Source organism: Schistocerca cancellata, chromosome 12 (assembly GCF_023864275.1).
Source record: "Schistocerca cancellata isolate TAMUIC-IGC-003103 chromosome 12, iqSchCanc2.1, whole genome shotgun sequence".
NCBI lineage: Eukaryota > Metazoa > Arthropoda > Insecta > Orthoptera > Acrididae > Schistocerca > Schistocerca cancellata.
In genome coordinates this window covers 58,960,377-58,985,856 of record NC_064637.1, presented here as the reverse complement: position 1 = coordinate 58,985,856, position 25,480 = coordinate 58,960,377, and the positions used below count along the sequence as shown (strand labels likewise).

General features: G+C 47.4%; 1 protein-coding gene across 1 annotated transcript in view; it reads left to right on the top strand.

The window, feature by feature from the left end:
- LOC126109455 (synaptic vesicle glycoprotein 2B-like) overlaps positions 1-25,480 on the top strand; it is a 161,462-nt gene that overhangs the window by 29,742 nt on the left and 106,240 nt on the right. Inside the window, exons 3-5 of the mRNA XM_049914484.1 lie at positions 3,880-4,041; positions 13,072-13,234; positions 23,978-24,099. Of these exons, the coding sequence (XP_049770441.1) occupies positions 3,880-4,041; positions 13,072-13,234; positions 23,978-24,099 (447 nt within the window). The remainder of the gene's footprint in view (positions 1-3,879; positions 4,042-13,071; positions 13,235-23,977; positions 24,100-25,480) is intronic.

The following is a 25,480-nucleotide window of genomic DNA, read 5'->3' as shown; positions in this document are numbered from 1 at the left end:
CCCGTTTGACGTTCTGGCCCCCTTAACGAAGGCAGTGAGCTTCTTCGATGGCAGTGCACAATCCCAGACAGCCGACTCCGCAAAGTAGTTCTCTGATTCTTTCGGTTCGGATGTCAACAACTACTCTCGCTTCAGTGAGTAGACTGTTTAGGTTTTTATGTTGTTAACGTCACGTAGCGCTCTGTATGAAAATCGCTGACTGCGCTATGTGCAGTCTGTGGCTGGTTCGCATTGTTGTAATATTCGCTTGTGCACTGTTGGGCATTTGGATGTGAACAGCGCGTAGCGTTACGCAGTTGGAGGTGAGGCGCCAGCAGTGGTGGATGTGAGGAGAGGGATGGCAGAGTTTTGAGAGCGGACGATCTGGACGTGTGTCTGTCAGAGAAAGGAAATTTGTAAGACTGGATGTCATGAACTGATATAGATATTATGACTTCTGAACACTATTAAGATAGATTGTTTGTTCTCTATCAAAATCTTTCGTTTGCTAACTATGCCTATCAGTAGTTAGAATATTTTATTTAGCTGGCAGTATTGGCGCTCGCTGTATTGCAGTAGTTCGAGTAACGAAGATTTTTGTGAGGTAAGAATTCATGAAAGGTTTAGGTTATTGTTAGTCAGGGCCATTGTTTTGTAGGGATTATTGAAAGTCAGATTACGTTACGCTAAAAAAAAATATTGTGTGTCCGTTTAGTGTTGATCAGAATAAGTAAAGAGAGAAATGTCTAAGTACGTTCAGTCCTGCGCAGCTGTTTGAAAATCAAATAACGGAAGGGGTTTATCAGCACTGTGATTCATTAATTTTCCTAAGGGGACGTTTCAACAGTTGATGATACCGATGGATTTTGTACGGATAGCATCGGAGGGTACGCCTCAGTGCCAACCAAACAGTAGTGTATGGAATGCCGGTGCGACGTGCGGCTGCACGAGCGCTGACTTCCCCGTGCATAGACGAACCCGCTACGGTCTCCATTTCTTCCTGAACTGTCTCAGCAGCATTACGCCTTGTGTTCGGTCGGCCACTACGTGGTCTATCGTCTAAACAACAATGGGCTTCTAACTTTGAAATCATTCTCGCCACAGCTGCAGTTGTCAACGGACCTTTACCCGTTCGAATCCCCTTCCTGTGGCGATAGGATCGTAACGCTGAACTAGCACGTACCCCATTCTGATAACACAGCTTCACTAAAAGCGCCTTTTCAGGTAACATCGACATGCTGCGACTACTGGCGCATCTGATTCTCTCTCTTTTTTTTCTTTATTGTTATTTTAAAAACCTGTTTACAGGCAGGCCAGCAGCAGCATACTACGCCGTTCTTTGGCCACAGAGAAACACAAAAGATACAAATGAAGACAATTAGAGAAAAAAAACGGTGGACATATAAACGGAGACAAACACTTTTTAAAATACATGGAGCCGTTCACGGGCGTAGAGTCCAAGATAAAATTTGTTCAGACACTTGGACAAACACATACACGAAAACTGTCACACGCAAACGTAGGTGCACAAAACGAATAACACTGAACCACTTAAGCACAAACGACGGCACACAAAGAAACACGAGGCGTTGATCTCCGGCGCGCGAATGTTCACTAAGTGTGTACGAGTCCGGGGACCTGCCAAGAGAGGTGGAGAGGGTGGGAGAGGGAGCGGGTAGAGCAGAGATGCCACGAGCAGTGGAGATAGGGGGGAGGGAGGAAGGGGGAGGCGAAGCCTGGGGGAAGAGGGGTGGAGGAAGAGGGGGGGGAGGAGAGAGAAGGAAGGCAGGGTACCCAAAGGAAAAGACACAGGATGTGGGAGGGGAGGATCAAAGTTGATAGGAGGGGTAGATAGAGGGGAGGAAGACATCATCAGGGAGGGGGAGCTGGTGGAAGCCACCTTGGGAGAGAGTAAGGAGGGTGAAGAGATGGAGACTTTGTGGGACGTAGGAATACAGGCGCGGCAGAGGGCGGGGGTGGGAAAGGATGGGCGAGACAAGCGGGTAAGGAGGATCGAGTTTACAGGAGGTGTACAGGATCCGTATCCTTTCAAGGAAAAGGAGGAGGTGGGGGAACGGAATGAGGCCATACAGGATCCACGTGGGGGAGGGGAGACGGATACGATAGGCGAGGCGGAGAGCATGGCGTTCAAGGATCTGAAGGGATTTATAAAAGGTAGGGGGAGCAGAGATCCAGGCCGGATGGGTGTAACAAAGGACAGGGTGGATGAGGGATTTATAGGTGTGGAGTATGGTGGAGGATCCAGACCCCACGTACGGCTGGAAAGGAGCTTGAGGAGATGGAGTCGGGAGCATGCCTTGGCTTGGATGGTCCGGAGATGGGGGGTCCAGGAGAGGCGACGGTCGAGGGTCGAGGGTGACGCCAAGGTACTTAAGGGTGGGGGTGAGGGCGATAGGATGGCCATAGATGGTTAGATAGAAATCGAGGAGGCGGAAGGAAGGGGTGATTTTGCCTACAATGATCGCCTGAGTTTAGGAGGGATTGACCTTGAGCAACCACTGTTTGCACCAAGCAGTGAACCGGTCAAGATAGGATTGGAGAAGGTGGGGGAGCGCTGCAGGGTGGGGGCAAGGGCAAGGAAGGCGGTGTCATCGGCAAACTGGAGAAGGTGCACAGGGGGTGACGGCAGCGGCAAGTCCGCCATATACGAAAGGTACAGAAGGGGGGAGAGGACGGAGCCTTGGGGCACACCGGCGGAGGGAAAAAAGGTGTAGGAATCCGTGTTATGGATGGTGACGTAGGAAGGACGGTGGGAGAGAAAGGAGCCGATCAGATGGGCGTTGTTAAATGGAAGGGCGAAGGTTTGGAGCTTGAAGAGGAGATGGGAATGCCATACGTGGTCATAGGCCCATTCGAGGTCCAGGGAGAGGAAGACTGCGGAGCGACGAGAATTAAGCTGCTCGGAAAGGAGATGAGTGAGGTGAAGGAGGAGGTCATCGGAAGAGAAGGACGGCTGAAAGCCACACTGGGTAACGGGAAGGAGGCGGTGCTGGCAGAGATGTTGGTGGATGCGTCGGGTGAGGATGGATTCCAGAACCCTGTTGAAGACCGAGGTAAAGCTGATGGGATGGTAGGAAGAGATGGTGGACAGGGGTTTACCAAGTTTAAGGAACATCAGGATACGGGAGGTTTTCCACAGGTCGGGGTAGTAGCCAGTGGACAGGACTACATTGTATAGCCTGGCCAGGGTGGAGAGGAAAGAGACAGGAGTTTCACGAAGGTAGCGGTAGGTGACACGATCGTGACCAGGAGCGGTGTTACGTTTTGTGCGGAGTGTAGCAATGAGATCCTGTGTAGTGATAGGGGCATTGAGTTCCGTGATTCTCTCTCTCATTACAACTCCTTTTATACACGATTGTCATGTGCAATCACTGACGTTTTGCTGTCCAGCGCCATCTGTCGGACATTTTTATTTTTGTTCTAATAAAACCCCATGTCATTCCAAGCATGTGTGTCAATTTTTACCCCTCTATCTACATTATTCCGTGGTTTATTAAGTTTTCAAATTTATACTGACTTTTTGATCACCTGGTAGTTCTCTGAATCTTTCGGTTCGCACATGAGCAACTACCCTCGCTCACAGGCCTTCAGTGTTTTCACGTTTTCCCCTGTCTAAGGTTGTTCCTATGAGGAAAGAGGTTTTCTATCGACGATGAGGTGACGAGGTTCAGTGTGCCGGCAAAAATAGGTGGTGGGACACTTGTCTGACGAAGCCATCGGAGAGCTCGTCCCTCGGCTCAAAGAGTGCGTTGAGAACGGAGGCGGCTACGGCGAAAAATAGTGTTTGACGTCCGTCAGTGAATTTGTAAATTTTTCGTGTCTATATTACGATTTAGATTGTTAAACAGTTGAGTTATGGATACGCTGGTCGTGTTTCAGGCCAGGGCCGCTTCCACTGGACGGCGCTGGTGGTGTGCGGCTTCTGCCTGATGACGCTGCTCTTCGAGTCGCTGGCGGCAGCCTACGTCACGCCGGCCGCCCAGTGCGACTTCCAGATGTCGTCCTTCGAGAAGGGTTTCCTCAGCGGCTCCATCTACATAGGTTAGTCACAACAGAGCCTCGAGTCGACGGGGAGAGGCGGGGGTGAAATGGGGGGAGGGATGGGAACACCATGTGACTAACGCGGGAAGACAACTGCAATAGTTTCAGGCAGTGATCCATCTGAATCCAGACTAAAAGTTGGAACAGTCTGATACTACACCCCCCCCCCCCCCCCCAACTGGACAATCCCTGCAGGTCCATGTCTGCGACTACAGCTTCTGTTGGAACCAGTGGTACGCATACACCAATTCTGCACGGTAGAATCTAGCAGCACCGTAGGCCGCGCAGTGGAAGCGGCTGGTGTCGTGAAGCAGCAGCTACACAGATTATTTGTTTACTACACTGGTGGCCATTAAAATTGCTACACCACGAAGATGACGTGCTACAGACGCGAAATTTAACCGACAGGAAGAAGATGCTGTGATATGCAAATGATTAGCTTTTCAGAGCATTCACACAAGGTTGGCGCCGGTGGCGACACCTACAACGTGCTGACATGAGGAAAGAATCCAACCGATTTCTCATACACCAACAGCAGTTGACCGGCGTTGCCTGGTGAAACGTTGTTGTGATGCCTCGTGTAAGGAGGAGAAATGCGTACGATCACGTGTCCGACTTTGATAAAGGTCGGGTTGTAACCTATCGCGATTGCGGTTTATCGTATCGCGACAGCGCTGATCGCGTTGGTGGAAATCCAATGACTGTTAGCGGAATATAGAATCGCTGCGTTCAGGAGGATAATACGGAACGCCGTGCTGGATCCCAACGGCCTCGTATCACTAGCAGTCGAGATGACAGGCATCTCATCCACATGGCTGTAACGGATCGTGCAGCCACGTCTCGTTCCCTGAGTCAACAGATGGGGACGTTTGCGAGACAACAACCACCTGCACGAACAGTTCGACGACGTTAGCAGCAGCACGGACTATCAGCTCGGAGGCCATGGCTACAGTTACCCTTGACGCTGCATCACACACAGGAGCGCCTGCGATGTGCACGAATGGCAAAACGTCATTTTTTCGGATGAATCCAGGTTCTGTTTACAGCATCATGATGGTCGCATCTGTGTTTGGCGACATCGCGGTGAACGCACATTGGAAGCGTGTATTGGTCATCGCCATACTGGCGTATCACCCAGCGTGATGGTATGGGGTGCCATTGGTTACACGTCTCGGTCACCTCTTGTTCGCATTGACGGCACTTTGAACAGTGGACGTTATTTCATATGTGTTACGACCCGTGGCTCTACACTTCATTCGATCCCTGCGAAACCCGACGTTTCAGCAGGATAATGCACGACTGCATGTTGCAGGTCCTGTACCGGCCCTTCTGGATACAGAAAATGTTCGACTGCTGCCCTGGCCAGCACATTCTTCAGATCTCTCACCAATTGAAAACGTCTGGTCAATGGTGGTCGCGCAACTGGCTCGTCACAGTACGCCAGTCACTACTCTTGATGAACCGTGGTATCGTGTTGAAGGTGCATGGGCAGCTGTACCTGTACATTCCATCCAAGCTCTGTTTGACTCAATGCCCAGGCGTATTAAGGCCGTTATTACGGCCAGAGATGGTTGTTCTGGGTACTCATTTCTCACGATCTATGCACCCGAATTGCGTGAAATTATGTAATCACATGTTAGTTCTAGTATAATATATTTGTCCAATGAATACCCGTTTATCATCTGCATTTCTTCTTGGTGTAGCAATTTTAATGGCCAGTAGTGTATTTTAGTCACATTGCCAGAAGACAAGAGGCTGTGGAAAGAACAACGAAAGACGGAGAAGTCGACGGCCGAAGACATAGAGGTTGCACATGGCCACGGTGGATAGATCAGATTTAGAGCTTTCCCAGAATAGGCTTGAAGCAACCAAGTCACTATTGCCAAGAGAGAACTTCGTGGAAGCAGGACGTCAAGGGGTTACCATGTCATGCCACTGCTTCTTTGTGTAACGTTAGACCAAGGAGAGCTTGTTCGGCGACATCCACGTCCCTGAACCAACAGTACCCCGCGTACCCAGCTGGTCTTCCACCCTAGTAATGACAGCCCTGACATTGCTTAAGTTTGGTGATTGGGAGGAGGGGGAAGGGACCCTTGTTTCCAAAGTGACCAAGCCATTATCTACGAGGGACGTTTCATAAATAACGCACATAAATTTCTTTTACTTACGCATTCGTTTTCTTCGATATCTGTTTACACTCCTACAGCATAGTTTCCCTGCTTCTCTACCACAGTATCCCAGTGTCTCAGAAGCTCTATTATTCCGTTCAAAAATTGGTTCAAGTGGCTCTGAGCACTATGGGACTTAACATCTGAGGTAATCAGTCTCCTAGACTTAGAACTACAGGGCTATTACAAATGATTGAAGCAATTTCATAAATTCACTGTAGCTCCATTCATTGACATATGGTCACGACACACTGCAGATACATAGAAAAACTCATAAAGTTTTGTTCGGCTGAAGCCGCACTTCAGGTTTCTGCCGTCAGAGCGCTCGAGAGCGCAGTGAGACAAAACGGCGACAGGAGCCGAGAAAGCGTATGTAGTGCTTAAAATGCACTCACATCAGTCAGTCATAACAGTGCAACGACACTTCAGGACGAAGTTCAACAAAGATCCACCAACTGCTAACTCCATTCGGCGATGGTATGCGCAGTTTAAAGCTTCTGGATGCCTCTGTAAGGGGAAATCAACGGGTCGGCCTGCAGTGAGCGAAGAAACGGTTGAACGCGTGCGGGCAAGTTTCACGCGTAGCCCGCGGAAAATTGCCTCATGCCACAACTGGAGTCCGACAGCGCCGACTTCATCTTTCAACAGGATGGTGCTCCACCGCACTTCCATCATGATGTTCGGCATTTCTTAAACAGGAGATTGGAAAACCGATGGATCGGTCGTGGTGGAGATCATGATCAGCAATTCATGTCATGGCCCCCACGTACTCCCGACTTAACCCCATGCGATTTCTTTCTGTGGGGTTATGGGAAAGATTCAGTGTTTAAACCTCCTCTACCAAGAAACGTGCCAGAACTGCGAGCTCGCATCAACGATGCTTTCGAACTCATTGATGGGGACATGCTGCGCCAAGTGTGGGAGGAACTTGATTATCGGCTTGATGTCTGCCGAATCACTAAAGGGGCACATATCGAACGTTTGTGAATGCCTAAAAAAACTTTTTGAGTTTTTGTATGTGTGTGCAAAGCATTTTGAAAATATCTAAAATAATAAAGTTATTGTAGAGCTGTGAAATCGCTTCAATCATTTGTAATAACCATGTACTTAAACCTAACTAACCTTAGGACATCACGCACATCCATGCCCGAGCAGGATTCGAACCTGCGACCGTAGTGGTCGCGCGGTGCCGGACTAAAGCGCCTAGAACCGCTCGGCCACACCACCCGACTATTATTCCGTCCAGGACACCACTTCTGATCATATTTCGCATGGCTTTGGTGACGGTGGTAGAAAGCCCTTCCAGAGAGATAACAATGTCCACGCAGACGGGTTTTTGGGAACGTGTCGAAGCCTGGTGGACACACTTCCCAGCGTATTCGCGATATTTTTTGGGCTACAACTTTGCCGATTTGCCTTGTAGTTGAGAATGAGGGACCCAGCCTCGGTTGGTTGGTTGGTTTGTGGGATTAAAGGGACGAGACTGCTACGGTCATCTGTCCCCGACCCAGCCTCAGGTCGGTTTGTGTGCACCTTTCTGCACAGGTTTTGCATGAAGCTACGACAATACACTGCTGTCACACTTGTTTCACATGAGACTCTTTCATGATGATTCCTTGCTGATGAGAACAAAGAAGTATGATTTGCTTGAGCGTTGATCCAGCACGTCGAAATTGTTTTGGACGTGAGGAATCTGAAGCTCTCCACACAGTGGACTGTGAATTCAACTCCTGTTCAGAGTCACTAATCCAAGTTTCATCACTAACGACAATTCGACACAAGAATCCTTGACTTTTACAATCGATTCGTTGTTTGAGCAAGATTGCAATGGCGAGGCGTTTCTGCTTCTCTTAAGCAGTCAGGCAATGTCGCACCCACCTCGCAGAAATTTTTGTCTTTAGTTATTTCTCAGAATACGGAATACTGATGCTCGGGAAATTGCCGTGGCTTCAGAGAGTTCCTCACAAGTTGCATTGCAGTCTTCGTTGAGAGCATCTGCCACCAGGTTCACACTTCGTTCATCTTTTGACATTCTTGGTCTTCCGGATCTTGGGTTATCATCCTTGCTCATACCACCACCACGAAAAACGGTTAACCCAAAACGTAACTGTACTATAGTCCACTGTAAACTCACCATAAACTTCAATTAACATACTATGCATTTCTGTCTGGTTTTTGCCACGTACGGTTTCGATCCTGACCTCTGGTGTTCAACAGTCACAGTACCTGAGACCCCTGCAGGGTCCATTTCTACCCCGTACAATTTTACACAGCGAAGAAACCAAAACACCTACTTCTTCCTCAGCATCTCGAGTATATCTGACGTAATTTTCATTCTTTTTGCATCAAACAATCTACAGTAATATGAACCTGTGCATTGTTTATGAAATGTCTCCCGTATCACGCTAATTGAAAATATTCCTCCTAACACACATACACCTCATCCCACATTAGGAAAAGCAACAGAGAGTAAACTTAGGGCAAGTTCTCGATACAGCTAAACATCAGTCTACAAATGTATCAGGACTCCAAGGTATTTGGAGTTTTAAGCAACTCTGTTTCAACGATCTCATCATGAATCTGCCAAAAGGGAGTAAAATATCAGTCCAAATTGACCTCCATTTTTTGTAAAATCTGTGTGTCAAATACATAAACGAATTTTCTTACAAAATGATATCGAGAGTCATAGAACATTGAGTAAATTTAATGTCAGGCAGCATGTGAAGGTTGCTGAGTGTGGACGCGTTACTCCTGTAACCGAAATTGCAGATCTGAAGATCGTTCTAGAGGAACTGAAACCGGTCAGGTGAATAAACATTTTGCAGTCAAGACGGATTTTAAGTAACATTGTAGAAAAAGTGATTGAGGTATCCTTGCAGACATTATGTCTGTTTTTGCAAATAATGGTTGATTCACCTATCAGAGACTGCAGGGAACAAGGAAGAAGAGAATAGTCGTCATTTTACGAATCACTGATAAAAGCAAATGATTGTGTGCCGCCGGCCGGAGTGGCCGAGCGGTTCTAGGCGCTACAGTCTGGAACCGCGCGACCGCTACGGTCACCGGTTCGAATCCTGCCTCAGGCATGGATGTGTGTGATGTGCTTATGTTAGTTAGGTTTAAGTAGTTCTAAGTTCTAGGGTACTGATGACCTCAGCAGTTAAGTCGCATAGTGCTCAGAGCCATTCGAACCATTTGATTGTGTGCCCCCACAGTGACTGGTCCGACTTTGTCAGAAGCCATAGGATGTGGAACGCTACTGCCATAACTAACTGGGTCATTAGCGAGACCTGGAACGCCTAATCAAAATTAACGAGAGCTCAAGTCAAAAACCTCCCCTACCGAATGATTGATAACTCTCGTTTCTGGTCACCTGTACCATGGATTCCCACCGTAATTTAAGTTATAGGATGGAGTAGTGTCGAAGGCGGCTGACGGGTTGGCCACTAGACGTGGTGTCCTCCACCAAAAGTAACGCCATCTCCAACCAGAGTCACACAAGGAGCTGGAGAACAGTGCGCTCCAGCAGAGGTATGGGGCCCCTGCGTTGTCCCAGAGTTGAGCTGACCCCGCTGCTTTCCCAGAGCCGTCGCACGAGAGCGCCCCCACAGAGCCGCCTTCTCTCTCTCTACTCCCCGAACTTCACATAAACTATCATTCGCGAACGGCAAGGCTCTCTTAATGCCTGGTCAACAAGACTGCTAAACTCCCACATAGCAAAAGTTTTATCATGCCGCCAGTGCTTTGGGTTTCTGTGAACATAGTTCCCAAAATCTCCATTGCGGACCCGGGACAGCAGGTGGTCAAATGTTTATCAAGGAAGAACGCGAAACAGCCGTATGTATTTGAGAAGTTCTGCGAAAAATTCTCATTTTTCAAAGATTTTTATTACAGCCAATCTACGGTTCTCCTGCATCTGTGAGTCCTACAAAGCAGCCTGCTATTTCCTATTTTGGTAGTTTATTGCGGGCAGCCAATATAGCTCTTTCCCGCGTTTTTTCTACGGCATAAGCGGCCACCTCTAAGTTTTCTATGTTTTCCTTTTTATCCGAACTGGTGTGATTCCCAAATATTTGAGCAGTTCTCAAGAATTGGTTACACTAGTGTTCTGTACACGGCCTCTACACGAACTAGTGTGGTTCCCAAATATGTGAGCAGTGCTCAAGAATTGCTCACACTAGTGTTCTGTACACGGTCTCTACACGAACTGGTGTGGTTCCCAAATATGTCAGCAGTGCTCAAGAATTGCTCACACTAGTGTTCTGTACACGGCCTCTACACAAACTGGTGAGGTTCCCAAATATTTGAGCAGTTCTCAAGAATTGGTTACACTAGTGTTCTGTACACGGCCTCTACACGAACTGGTGAGGTTCCCAAATATTTGAGCAGTGCTCAAGAATTGCTCACACTAGTGTTCTGTACACGGTCTCTACACGAACTGGTGTGGTTCCCAAATATGTCAGCAGTGCTCAAGAATTGCTCACACTAGTGTTCTGTACACGGCCTCTACACAAACTGGTGAGGTTCCCAAATATTTGAGCAGTTCTCAAGAATTGGTTACACTAGTGTTCTGTACACGGCCTCTACACGAACTGGTGAGGTTCCCAAATATTTGAGCAGTTCTCAAGAATTGGTTACACTAGTGTTCTGTACACGGCCTCTACACGAACTGGTGAGGTTCCCAAATATTTGAGCAGTTCTCAAGAATTGGTTACACTAGTGTTCTGTACACGGCCTCTACACGAACTGGTGAGGTTCCCAAATATTTGAGCAGTTCTCAAGAATTGGTTACACTAGTGTTCTGTACACGGCCTCTACACAGACTGGTGAGGTTCCCAAATATTTGAGCAGTACTCAAGAATTGCTCACACTAGTGTTCTGTACATGGTCTCTACACAAACTGGTGTGGTTCCCAAATATGTGAGCAGTGCTCAAGAATTGGTCACACTAGTGTTCTGTAGACGGCCTCTACACGAACTGGTGTGGTTCCCAAATATTTGAGCAGTTCTCAAGAATTGGTTACACTAGTGTTCTGTACACGGCCTCTACACGAACTGGTGTGGTCCCCAAATATGTGAGCAGTGCTCAAGAATTGGTCACACTAGTGTTCTGTACACAGTCTCTACACGAACTGGTGTGGTTCCAAAATATGTGAGCAGTACTCAAGAATTGGTCCCACTTGTGTTCTGTACACAGTCTCTACACGAACTGGTGTGGTTCCCAAATATTTGAGCAGTTCTCAAGAATTGGTCACACTAGTGTTCTGTACACAGTCTCTACACGAACTGGTGTGGTTCCCAAATATTTGAGCAGTTCTCAAGAATTGGTCACACTAGTGTTCTGTACACAGTCTCTACACGAACTGGTGTGGTCCCCAAATATGTGAGCAGTGCTCAAGAATTGGTCACACTAGTGTTCTGTACACAGTCTCTACATGAACTGGTGTGGTTCCAAAATATGTGAGCAGTGCTCAAGAATTGCTCACACTAGTGTTCTGTACACGGTCTCTACACGAACTGGTGTGGTTCCCAAATATGTCAGCAGTGCTCAAGAATTGCTCACACTAGTGTTCTGTACACGGCCTCTACACAAACTGGTGAGGTTCCCAAATATTTGAGCAGTTCTCAAGAATTGGTTACACTAGTGTTCTGTACACGGCCTCTACACGAACTGGTGAGGTTCCCAAATATTTGAGCAGTTCTCAAGAATTGGTTACACTAGTGTTCTGTACACGGCCTCTACACGAACTGGTGAGGTTCATAAATATTTGAGCAGTTCTCAAGAATTGGTTACACTAGTGTTCTGTACACGGCCTCTACACGAACTGGTGAGGTTCCCAAATATTTGAGCAGTTCTCAAGAATTGGTTACACTAGTGTTCTGTACACGGCCTCTACACGGACTGGTGAGGTTCCCAAATATTTGAGCAGTACTCAAGAATTGCTCACACTAGTGTTCTGTACATGGTCTCTACACAAACTGGTGTGGTTCCCAAATATGTGAGCAGTGCTCAAGAATTGGTCACACTAGTGTTCTGTAGACGGCCTCTACACGAACTGGTGTGGTTCCCAAATATTTGAGCAGTTCTCAAGAATTGGTCACACTAGTGTTCTGTACACAGTCTCTACACGAAATGGTGTGGTTCCCAAATATGTGAGCAGTGCTCAAGAATTGCTCACACTAGTGTTCTGTACACAGTCTCTACACAAACTGGTGTGGTTCCCAAATATTTGAGTAGTTCTCAAGAATTGGTCACACTAGTGTTCTGTACACAGTCTCTACACGAACTGGTGTGGTTCCCAAATATTTGAGCAGTTCTCAAGAATTGGTCACACTAGTGTTCTGTACACAGTCTCTACACGAACTGGTGTGGTTCCCAAATATTTGAGCAGTTCTCAAGAATTGGTCACACTAGTGTTCTGTACACAGTCTCTACACGAACTGGTGTGGTCCCCAAATATGTGAGCAGTGCTCAAGAATTGGTCACACTAGTGTTCTGTACACGGCCTCTACACGAACTGGTGTGGTTCCCAAATATTTGAGCAGTTCTCAAGAATTGGTCCCACTTGTGTTCTGTACACAGTCTCCACACTTTTCTAAAATTCTCCGCATAAACCAAAGTCGCCTTCCCTTAGCACAGTCTTAGCATGCTTGCTACATTTCATATCGCTATGCAACGTTACGCCTAAGTATTTAATCGACAAGACAATGTCAAGCAACACACTACTGATGCTGTACTCAAACATTAAGGACTTGTTTTTCCCACACACTTGCATTAAATTACAATTTCTGCTTTCAGAGCAAGCTGTCTGCACTGTCGGCAGCCATGATGCCACCCGCTGGCTTTGTATTGCTGTTGGCAGGCATGATCCTGAGCTCCCACCTGTGGGGCTTCGTGGCGGACACGCGGGGTCGCCGGCTGGTGCTGTCGCTGACGCTGGCTGGCAACTGCCTCTGCTCCGTCGCGGCCGCCTTCATGCCCAGCCTTCCCCTCCTCATCTTCATGAGGCTCCTCAATGGCGTCTTGTGAGTCTACCTTCCAACACCACCAAATTTTACTGCCCTGATGCTAAACTCTTACATTGCTACATGTTCGACTGCATTTGGAATGCATACAAAAATACACGTGCACATACACACTGTACCCTGTCATCGCCTCTGCACGTAGATACCGCACACTCATCGTAGATTTCCATAGGTATGTGGTGCCTGTCGTCTACTCACGGTATATGCTATTCCAATGAATTGCAGGGCGAAGATTTATGTGTACATAGAGCTGATGCGCAATAGTGTTCCACATCTATTCCATTGGGTCGACATCAGGAGAATTTGGTCGTCAATGCATCACTGTGAGCACAGTATCATGCTGCTCAAACCGCTGTAGCATGATTGTGGTTGTGTAACACAGAAGTACGTCTTTCTCTAAGATTCCACGACGTCACAGAAAATATCAAGCATCAAAGGCGTGGATGGTCCGTAGATACAGATGATCATGTAGTACACAGCTGTAATGGTGCCCTTCGTTACTACCACAGGTAAATTGCACGGATGATGATGGTATACTGCAAACTCACCTTCCACCTCGTATAATAAGGAACATAATTCATCCAACCAGATGACAGATCTCCATTGACGCACAGTCCAACGTCAATGATCCCGTGCCCACTGCAGTGGTAACTGACGACGTCATTGGCTCAACATGGGAACATGTAGGGCTCATTGGCAGCAGAGCTCCATGTTTGGTCGTGTATGCTGAATGGCGTGCTCTGAAACACATCTGCCTGCACCATCACTGTACTCTGTCATCAGGTCTGCCATCGACCTGTAGAAAAGAGGGCAAACCTCCAAACTGCACGTTCCATGAGGAGTTATAGATTTCCGCACCATTATTCAACCAGTTTCCACGGACGTTGACAACAGCAGCCACACCTCCGGCCGACCAGCTTCACCATTTCCGGTATGCTCGTTCCCAGGTTCTGTGGCACTTTGTCAAAGTCGGTTGTGGCAGTGGGATTAGATTCGATTAGATTCAGTTTTCGTCCATTATACACATAAATGAGATGTTTCTCATGTGTGTGGAGCACGTCGGAAAGTATAAAATACTAAACATACACTCCTGGAAATGGAAAAAAGAACTCATTGACACCGGTGTGTCAGACCCACCATACTTGCTCCGGACACTGCGAGAGGGCTGTACAAGCAATGATCACACGCACGGCACAGCGGACACACCAGGAACCGCGGTGTTGGCCGTCGAATGGCGCTAGCTGCGCAGCATTTGTGCACCGCCGCCGTCAGTGTCAGCCAGTTTGCCGTGGCATAAGGAGCTCCATCGCAGTCTTTAACACTGGTAGCATGCCGCGACAGCGTGGACGTGAACCGTATGTGCAGTTGACGGACTTTGAACGAGGGCATATAGTGGGCATGCGGGAGGCCGGGTGGACGTACCGCCGAATTGCTCAACACGTGGGGCGTGAGGTCTCCACAGTACATCGATGTTGTCGCCAGTGGTCGGCGAAAGGTGCACGTGCCCGTCGACCTGGGACCGGACCGCAGCGACGCACGGATGCACGCCAAGACCGTAGGATCCTACGCAGTGCCGTAGGGGACCGCACCGCCACTTCCCAGCAAATTAGGGACACTGTTGCTCCTGGGGTATCGGCGAGGACCATTCGCAACCGTCTCCATGAAGCTGGGCTACGGTCCCGCACACCGTTAGGCCGTCTTCCGCTCACGCCCCAACATCGTGCAGCCCGCCTCCAGTGGTGTCGCGACAGGCGTGAATGGAGGGACGAATGGAGACGTGTCGTCTTCAGCGATGAGAGTCGCTTCTGCCTTGGTGCCAATGATGGTCGTATGCGTGTTTGGCGCCGTGCAGGTGAGCGCCACAATCAGGACTGCATACGACCGAGGCACACAGGGCCAACACCCGGCATCATGGTGTGGGGAGCGATCTCCTACACTGGCCGTACACTACTGGTGATCGTCGAGGGGACACTGAATAGTGCACGGTACATCCAAACCGTCATCGAACCCATCGTTCTACCATTCCTAGACCGGCAAGGGAACTTGCTGTTCCAACAGGACAATGCACGTCCGCATGTATGCCGTGCCACCCAACGTGCTCTAGAAGGTGTAAGTCAACTACACAGGCCAGCATGATCTCCGGATCTGTCCCCCATTGAGCATGTTTGGGACTGGATGAAGCGTCGTCTCACGCGGTCTGCACGTCCAGCACGAACGCTGGTCCAACTGAGGCGCCAGGTGGAAATGGCATGGCAAGCCGTTCCACAGGACTACATCCAGCATCTCTACGATCGTCTCCATGGGAGAATAGCAGCCTGCATTGCTGCGAAAGGTGGATATACACTGTACTAGTGCCGACATTGTGCATGCTCTGTTGCCTGTGTCTATATGCCTGTGGTTCTGTCAGTGTGATCATGTGATGTATCTGACCGCAGGAATGTGTCAATAAAGTTTCCCCTTCCTGGGACAATGAATTCACGGTGTTCTTATTTCAATTTCCAGGAGTGTAGATTATTTTAATATAGTACTTATTTCCCTCGTAATTTGTCAGGAGACTGTCAAAATATGAGAACTGCTAATATTTACAGCATAAATACATTGTCAGAATGAAACGTAGTTATGCACTTTATTTATCATAAACGAAATACCCAATCCTCACTGTTGTGACCAAGCGCTGTCAAATCTGAAATCTGACAGACACTTTCCCTTAAACTGGACTAACAGTACCTGTTAGGATACTGATCTGTAGAGTAAAAGAAATTGCCTGCCAAAAGATCTTTCAAACTCTGCTCAAACTATACTTTTTCTGTAACCAAGTTTCGTATAGTTGCTGGCAATTTACTGAAAATGTGTGTTCCTGAATATTTGACCCCTGTTTAGATCAAAATAAGTGATGTTAGGTCTTTATGTATGTTGTTATTACTCCTAGCATTGCTATAATACAGGGAGTTCCAAAAAGAATACACATATTACAAAGTATTATTTTGTCCAAACTATCGATCGCTGCGGCTCAGCTCTGCTATTGGTGAAACGAATACATAGTCTAGTTTATATTAATAGCCTCTAGATGTTAGTTGTCTTCATTTTTGCTTGGTAACCATCATATGTTTGAAATGGCTACTCCGCAGCAGAAATCATTTTGTGTTCTCGAGTTTGCGAATTGCAATTCCGTGATTACAGTGCAAAGACGTTTCACATTGAGGTACCAAATTCATCCTCCGAATGGGTGGAACATTCGCAGATGGTATCGACAGTTTCTACATACAGGATGTCTATGTAAAGGAATGAGTTCTGGCCGCCCTCGTGTTCCTGATGAAAATGTTGCGCGAATTCAAACTGCTTTCCAACGTAGTCCTTCGAAATCAACTCGTCGTGCCAGTCGGGAGTCACAACTGCCTACAACAACAGTTTGGTGTGTTTTGAGATGTCGGTTGGTTATGAAGCTGCACAAGTTACAGCTGTGACAAGCTCTGCGTCCTGATGACAAGCGGAAACGTGTGGTACGTTGTAACGAGATTCTTGATAATGGTGACAACGATAACACTTTCGCGTGTCAGTGATGAAGTGACTTTCCATGTTAGTGGTCAGGTAAACAAACACAATGTTCGAATTTGGGGCCTACAGAACCCACATGCAGCCACTGAACACGTACGAGATTCGCCCGAAGTCAATGCTTTTTATGCGATATCCCGATCATCTGTTTACGGCCCATTCTTCTTTGAGGGAAACACGATTAACGGTCAGCAGTATCTCGCAATGTTACAAAACTGGTTGTCTCCGAGGCTGCAGGAAGACAACTTCATTTCTGAGCAAGACGGGGCGCCCCTTTGCTGGAGACGCCAAGTGCGTGGATATCTGAATGAAACTCTACTGAACCGTTGGATTGGTCGTAAAGGGCCTGGCGACTTAGCATGTCTCAGCTGGGCTCCACGGTCACCGGATTTGTCACCCTCTGACCTCTTCCTGTGGCGTTTCGTTAAAGAGAACGTTTATGTACCACCACTCCCACAGAACGTGGAAGAGTTGAAGAACCGGATCCGTACTGCCATAACATCAGTGACGAACGACATGCTTGCGCAAGTATGGGAGAAATTTCATTATCGATGTGATATTGTGCATGTCGCTGATGGAGGACATATGGAACATCTGTAATATGAACTTGAGAGGTTCGTAAATATGTGTGTAAAGTCTAATATTCCTGTCTTAAAGTTTAATAAATATATGCATTCTAAATACGTATATTCTTTTTGAAACTCCCTGTATATTGAGCTTTTGGTTTGAAACAGACATATTATTTGCAACAAATTTCATTAGGAAATAAAATATACTGAGAAGCAATGGTTAGGTGACCCAATTCCTTGAACATGTTTCTATATGATGTTCTTCAATTTACACCCCAAATGAGTATTATTACACGCTTTTGTACTCTAAGAATTTTTGTTCCTTTTTACAAGTTATCCAAAATATGACCCCATATGACATAATACAATGTACTAAGCTAAGTGTGCAAGTTATTTTATATTTATATCTCATACATTTGAAATCATTCGCATTGAAAATACAGCCTTGTTTAGCTGTTTCTGCAGTTCTGTGATGTGCCCTTCCAACTGAATTTATTATCAGGCTATATTCCCAGAAATGTAACACCACCAACCCTCTTCTATCTTCAAGTCTTCAGATGTTATACACATGCTGGAAGGAAGTCTTTTTAAAGTTTACTGACAGTGAATTACCTTTAAACCATTTATTAATGTTAGTGAAAATCTGATTAGCAGCCATTTCTAAATCTGTACTTTTGACTTGCTATTTAATCAATGTTTATATCATTTGCCAACAAAATAAACTCAGTATCTGGCAAAGTAACAGACGAGAGGTCATTAATATACACAAGGAAAAGCAATGGACCCAAGATGAAACCTTGAGGAACATCACATATAGTTAATCCCCGATCAGACGAAGACAGATTGATTACTCAACAGGTATTTTGCAGTAACAGCCACTGTATACTGTTGGTTACATAAGACTATAACAATTTTGCAGCACCATCAGTGACTATAATATTCTAATTTACTTAAGAGAATGCTGTGACTCGCACAGTCAAAAACCTTTGACAGGTTATGGAAAATGTCAGTAGTCTCTAATTCGTTATCTAATGAATTAAGTACATTCTGACTTTACGTATGAATAGCCTTCTCTATAACGGAACCCTTAAGGAACCCAAACTGTGACTCTGACAATACCTTATTTGGTCCCAATTTGTGGCCAGTATCATCATTAGAATGGTTCTCCATGCATCTCTGATCTGCTTACATACTTTCCTCACTGTGTCACATACCTGTAGCGCCACCAGGTGGAATTCAGTGTCACAGCGCACTGTGGCCAAATTGCTGTGGCTCGTCAGTGTATGTGTGCGAGGTAAAGGTGAAAAGAAATTTGACAGTGTAATAGGGATCTTTGACAAACCTCGCCTTTCGTCAAATAAGTGTGATCAAATCTAGAGCCTCATCGTAGATTTGGCATAAAAGTCGTTCGTCTTCTGTTCACTGCAATGTGACCGCTTGGAGTGCTGGCATCGTTACAGATACACTCCTGGAAATTGAAATAAGAACACCGTGAATTCATTGTCCCAGGAAGGGGAAACTTTATTGACACATTCCTGGGGTCAGATACATCACATGATCACACTGACAGAACCACAGGCACATAGACACAGGCAACAGAGCATGCACAATGTCGGCACTAGTACAGTGTATATCCACCTTTCGCAGCAATGCAGGCTGCTATTCTCCCATGGAGACGATCGTAGAGATGCTGGATGTAGTCCTGTGGAACGGCTTGCCATGCCATTTCCACCTGGCGCCTCAGTTGGACCAGCGTTCGTGCTGGACGTGCAGACCGCGTGAGACGACGCTTCATCCAGTCCCAAACATGCTCAATGGGGGACAGATCCGGAGATCTTGCTGGCCAGGGTAGTTGACTTACACCTTCTAGAGCACGTTGGGTGGCACGGGATACATGCGGACGTGCATTGTCCTGTTGGAACAGCAAGTTCCCTTGCCGGTCTAGGAATGGTAGAACGATGGGTTCGATGACGGTTTGGATGTACCGTGCACTATTCAGTGTCCCCTCGACGATCACCAGTGGTGTACGGCCAGTGTAGGAGATCGCTCCTCACACCATGATGCCGGGTGTTGGCCCTGTGTGCCTCGGTCGTATGCAGTCTTGATTGTGGCGCTCACCTGCACGGCGCCAAACACGCATACGACCATCATTGGCACCAAGGCAGAAGCGACTCTCATCGCTGAAGACGACACGTCTTCATTCGTCCCTCCATTCACGCCTGTCGCGACACCACTGGAGGCGGGCTGCACGATGTTGGGGCGTGAGCGGAAGACGGCCTAACGGTGTGCGGGACCGTAGCCCAGCTTCATGGAGACGGTTGCGAATGGTCCTCGCCGATACCCCAGGAGCAACAGTGTCCCTAATTTGCTGGGAAGTGGCGGTGCGGTCCCCTACGGCACTGCGTAGGATCCTACGGTCTTGGCGTGCATCCGTGCGTCGCTGCGGTCCGGTCCCAGGTCGACGGGCACGTGCACCTTCCGCCGACCACTGGCGACAACATCGATGTACTGTGGAGACCTCACGCCCCACGTGTTGAGCAATTCGGCGGTACGTCCACCCGGCCTCCCGCATGTCCACTATACGCCCTCGCTCAAAGTCCGTCAACTGCACATACGGTTCACGTCCACGCTGTCGCGGCATGCTACCAGTGTTAAAGACTGCGATGGAGCTCCGTATGCCACGGCAAACTGGCTGACACTGACGGCGGCGGTGCACAAATGCTGCGCAGCTAGCGCCATTCGACGGCCAACACCGCGGTTCCTGGTGTGTCCGCTGTGCCGTGCGTGTGATCATTGCTTGTACAGCCCTCTCGCAGTGTCCGGAGCAAGTATGGTGGGTCTGACACACCGGTGTCAATGTGTTCTTTTTTCCATTTCCAGGAGTGTATTTTACGTCTTGGTAGTGTGTGTTTGTGGTTGTGTGTGTGTGTGTGTGTGTGTTTAATCAGGGCTGCAGAGTTTAGTTGGTGTGGCCCTTCGAATCTTCTTAATAATCTTGCTTTGACTCGGGTGGGGTTGAGCAAATGGCCCAGACCACGCTATTAATCGCGTGCTCATGGGCAGATGGAATGCACTGCAGGCGACTCCATGTGCGCATCTCCGCTACAGCCATCCACCTCAACATCAGGGAATATCCAGGCAGCTTTTCAGCAAGTCAGAGTAGAGGAGGTGGTCACTCTCTAAAATATTTTTTTTCTTGGCTCTCCTTTCTACTTCGCCTATTTTTGAATCTTGGGTGGCACAAGCTAACAAGAGCTTCGTCTTTTTTGCACCTTTTATTAATTTTCTAGTTGTTGGAAGACTAATTCTATTAATTAAGTTATCCAAAAATATAGTTCTTATTGTCCCCATTAGTGTAAAAAATGGTTCAAAAGGCTCTGAGCACCATGGGACTTAACTTCTGAGGTCATCAGTTCCCTAGAACTTAGAACTACTTAAACGTAACTAACCTAAGGACATCACACACATCCATGCCCGAGGCAGGATTCGAACCTGCCACCGTAGCGGCCGCGCGGTCCCAGACTGTAGCGCCTAGAACCGCTCGACCACTCCGGCCGGCCCATTAGTGTACTAAACATTTATTTACTGTTACATATTCCCGCTTCCCAGCTTTATAAATAGCTTCAGATGCTTCTGGAATAATTTTGGTTAATGTGCACTGTGGTATTCGAGCGCTGTATTGTAAACTAGAGTAGCTCTCTCCTGCAACAAGAAATTGCAGTGTTGCGTTGAGCCTGCCTTCTGCAAATATAGCATCTGTCAAGTGAGTATTATACTTTGCAGCATGAGAAGCTACTTTATGGAGCAAATACTGATATGCACTCTCATCCGTTAGTAAGTTATTTATACTCGTATATTAAGACTTGGCGTCCTCCTCTCACAGCTCTGGTAACAAATTTTGCTGAATGCCTTTACTATCTCGACCTAAAGCCCTTGTTTTCCGCCGCTTCTCTTCCAAACGCACACAGAATTCAATTGTGGTTCAAGCAACTGCAGCTCATAACAAGTTCTTGTTTTCGGTCCACCTTGAACTTTCACGAAAATATGATGACAGTGTAATACCCATTTTTAGCGCCACTTCAAACATCTTTATCAGAGACGAATATTTGATGATATTTCTTTGTCAAAGGAGTGTGATAGTGTAATAGAGGCCTTAGAACTGGCAACAGCTACAAGTGTCAACCATTCGTGACACCTCAGGTGACAAATAGACACGCCCCAGTTAATTAAAGCCGCAATTTTATTCCTACTCTGATCTAAAGCTCCCGTTGCACCTGACATCCTGCTGTATTTCATTTCTTAACTAACATTAATTTTATGTCAATGTCTCTATTACTTCACATCTAGATATCCTCCTCAAACTAAAACCGGGTGGTATAGAAACAGTCACGGGCTTAAATTTTTCCGAATGAAATGCCAATGCGTTGTTACGGCGTAAAATAGGACTAAATGGCTCTGAGCACTATGGGACTTACCATCTGAGGTCATCAGTCCCCTAGAAGTTAGAACTACTTAAACCCAACTAACCTAACGACATCCCACACAATCATGGCCAAGGCAGGATTCGAACCTGCGACCGTAGCAGTCGCCCGGTTCCGGACTGAAGCGCCTGGAACCGCTCGGTCACCGCGGCCGGCAAAATAGGACTGAAGTACTTAATTAAAAAGAAAGTTATGCGATTTCAGCGCATATAGCAAATATGCTATACATGGACCCAAAAATACTTTTTATCGTGCTAAAAAAGTGTTCTCAAGGCTTGCTTTGCTGGACTGACAAGCAATATACCGTACATAAATATAAGAGGATTGGAACTTTAATAGTGGCAACTATTTACTTACAACTCGTACAAAATAGATACGTGTTTCAAAGTTTTACTGACCTTCAAAGTAGTCACTAGCATCGTGTATACTGTTCATTTTTGGAACACAACCTACGACCAGCTTAGAGATAGAAGTGGTGACACTTTGTGCAGGACCTGATCATCATTTTGCAGGACATTGCTCAAGCACGTACAGTGCAAGCTGTTACTGATTTGTTTGACTGATGGGGCTGCTAAGTGCTATACCACCTACTGCACACCCCTGACTTAAGCCTTCGTAAGTTCAACTCCATTTCTAACCTGAAGGAAACACTCCATGGCATTCACTTCAGAACTGCTAGAAACTCGTCTGGAAATAGACCGCGCTGCTCTAACTGTCAACACAACTGGCACTGCTAAGAGTATCCTACGACTTCCACATCGCTGGCAACGGGCAATACACAATGCTGGTGACGTATCTATTCAATAGAATTGCGGAGAAGGGGAGTTTGTGGCACAACTTGACTAGAAGAAGGGATCGGTTGGCAGAACATGTTCTGAGGCATGGAGGGATCACCAATTTAGCACTGGAGGGCAGCGTGGGGGGTAAAAATCGTAGAGGGAGACCAAGAGATACATACACTAAGCAGATTCAGAAGGATGTAGGTTGCAGTAGGTACTGGGAGATGAAGTTTGCACAGGATAGAGTAGCATGGAGAGCTGCGCCAAACCATAACAACAACAGCAACCAGCAAATTCTTTGTACAATTGACTGTTTTGTAATCACTGCATTCACATAGCCTCCCTATTGGGGAGGTTTCATTTCGTTTCCTCCTCCACTTCTGGGTGCTACACATTTTTCGTCAGGAAGTATAGTTGGAGAAGTACTTCCGTCTCTATGCTCATCGTCAAATATGTGGAGTCTACGTACTCAGTTCGCTTGACAAACAATTCAAACAAATCGTATTAATGAGTTTTGTTACAAAAAAGTAAATGACAGTGCTTAACTCTGACAATCACACAGCTGTGTCGCAAGGAAAGGGCGACATACGAAATAATCGAGCTTCTTCAGTATAAACAATGAATCAAATGTTAAAATGTGTGTGAAATCTTATGGGATTCAAGACATCAGTCCCTAAGCTTACACACTACTTAACCTAAATTATCCTAAGGACAAACACACGCACCCATGCCTGAGGGAGGACTCGAACCTCCACCGGGACCAGCCGCACAGTCCATGACTGCAGCACCTGAGACCGTTCAGCTAATCCCGCGCTGCTAAACAATTAATCCTAAGTCGCTGTGGCGCAAGTGCCTAATCTTGAATCTGTTATTCAAATGGGGCATAATAGCCAGTCGTTCGTGGCACTTAGGTCATCTCCACATAGAGACCGCTACTGGAGAGTGATCGGTCAGTGTGCGATTGGCTTCTCTGTAGTTCCCAACTGGTGGGCCGGTGCTTGACTTTACTCCGCAACAACAGTAACATGGCTTTCCGTGCTTGGATGTAGGTCTACAAAACAAATGTCATTCATCCAACGCTTCTGTGTGTCAAGACAATTTCTTTAATTTTTTACTTGAAATTTATTTGCTACATGCTCATCTTTCGTGTAATTTGCCTCATTTTTTTTCAACCTTTTCTTTATGCACTTTTTATGTGTTTTCTCTTTCACTGATGAATGTTGATCCCCATGTTGTTACGTTCATTAGTCATTTTAATATATGTATAGCACTTGTGAATAGTTTTGTAACTGGAGCTGTGTTGCCTTCTTGCCGATACGTCCCGCAGTGTGGAGTAATGCTCTTGCGTCTGGTTTCCCGCAGCGTGTGTGGGCCCTCCGCCGTGACGTACGCCTACCTGGGGGAGTTCCACTCGGACAGGACGCGCACGCAGCACATCGTCTACGTCTGCCTCTTCTTCGCCATCGGCAGCATCGCCCAGCCTGGTAAGGCACACACGCCCGCACGAGCAAACTCGGAAAATTACGAGCATTAACCCTTTCGTGACAAGTGGGACATACACTGACCAACCAAAACGTTATGACCACTGCCCACTGTGACTTTGGATGCCTCCTGGTGGCGTTGTGGGCACGTGACACGGTATTGGTATTGGTATTGGTTTGTGGGATTAAAGGGACCAGACTGCTATGGTCTTTGGTCCCTTGTTCCTAAACTTAAAACCAACCACACAGAGTAAAAACGAATAATGGAGACAACAGACGACACAGGACAAGACAGACGCAGACAGAGAACAGACAAAACGAATTAAAATCACACAAAGTATAATAGTGGTTGGCCGACCATAGAGGCAAAAAAGGAAAAGCCAACCACTGAAGGAAAAAACCCACTAAAAACTCAGACTAAAATCGTTGGCTAAAGGCCAGAATCAATACAAATGGACAAACACTTAGATGGAGTGATAAAAGCCCCCTGCCGGCATAAAACGCAAAACTAAGCCTGCCATAGCATTGTCATCAGTTAAAAGGGCAGGGAGCGTATCAGGCAGTGCAAACGTCTCACTGAGGAGAGTCAAAAGCGGACAGGCCAACAAAATGTGGACCATGGCCAAAGCCTACCCACAGCGACATAGAGGGGGGTCCTCACGGCGCAGTAAGTGGCCGTGCGTCATCCGTGTGTGCCCAATGCGCAGTCGGCAGAGGACGACAGACTCCTTGCGAGAGACTCGCAAGGAGGAGCGCCACACAGTCGTCGTCTCCTTGATAGCACGGAGTTTATTGGGCGTGGTCAATCGCGGCATTCAGCGTCCCAAAGCGCCAAAACTTCGCGGCCTAAGACAGCTCGCAAATCAGTCCAGGGTTGGTTCACTGGTGGCCTGTTTGGCCAGGCGGTCAACATGTTCATTGCCGCGTATCCCAACGTGGCCTGGAGTCCACACAAAGACCACAGAGCGGCCGCAAAGGGGCAAGAGCATGGAGGGACTCCTGGACATCCATCACCAGACGAGAGCGAGGGAAACACTGGTCGATAGCTCGTAAACTTCTCAGGGAGTCGCTACAGATAACGAAGGACTCACCTGAGCAGGAGCGGATATACTCTAGGGCTCGAAAGATGGCGACCAGCTCAGCAGTGGAAACGCTGCAGCCAGCCGGCAAGGATTGTTGTTCGGAATGATCCCCTAGATTTAAAGCATAACTGACACGACCAGCAACCACCGAACTGTCAGTGTACGACACGCCAGAGCCCTGATACGTGGCTATGATGGAATAAAAGCGGCGGCGGAAGGCCTCTGGAGGGACTTAGTCCTTCGGGCCCTGTGCCAATTCGAGCTGAAGGAAAGGGCGAGGCACCCACCACGGGGGTGTGCGC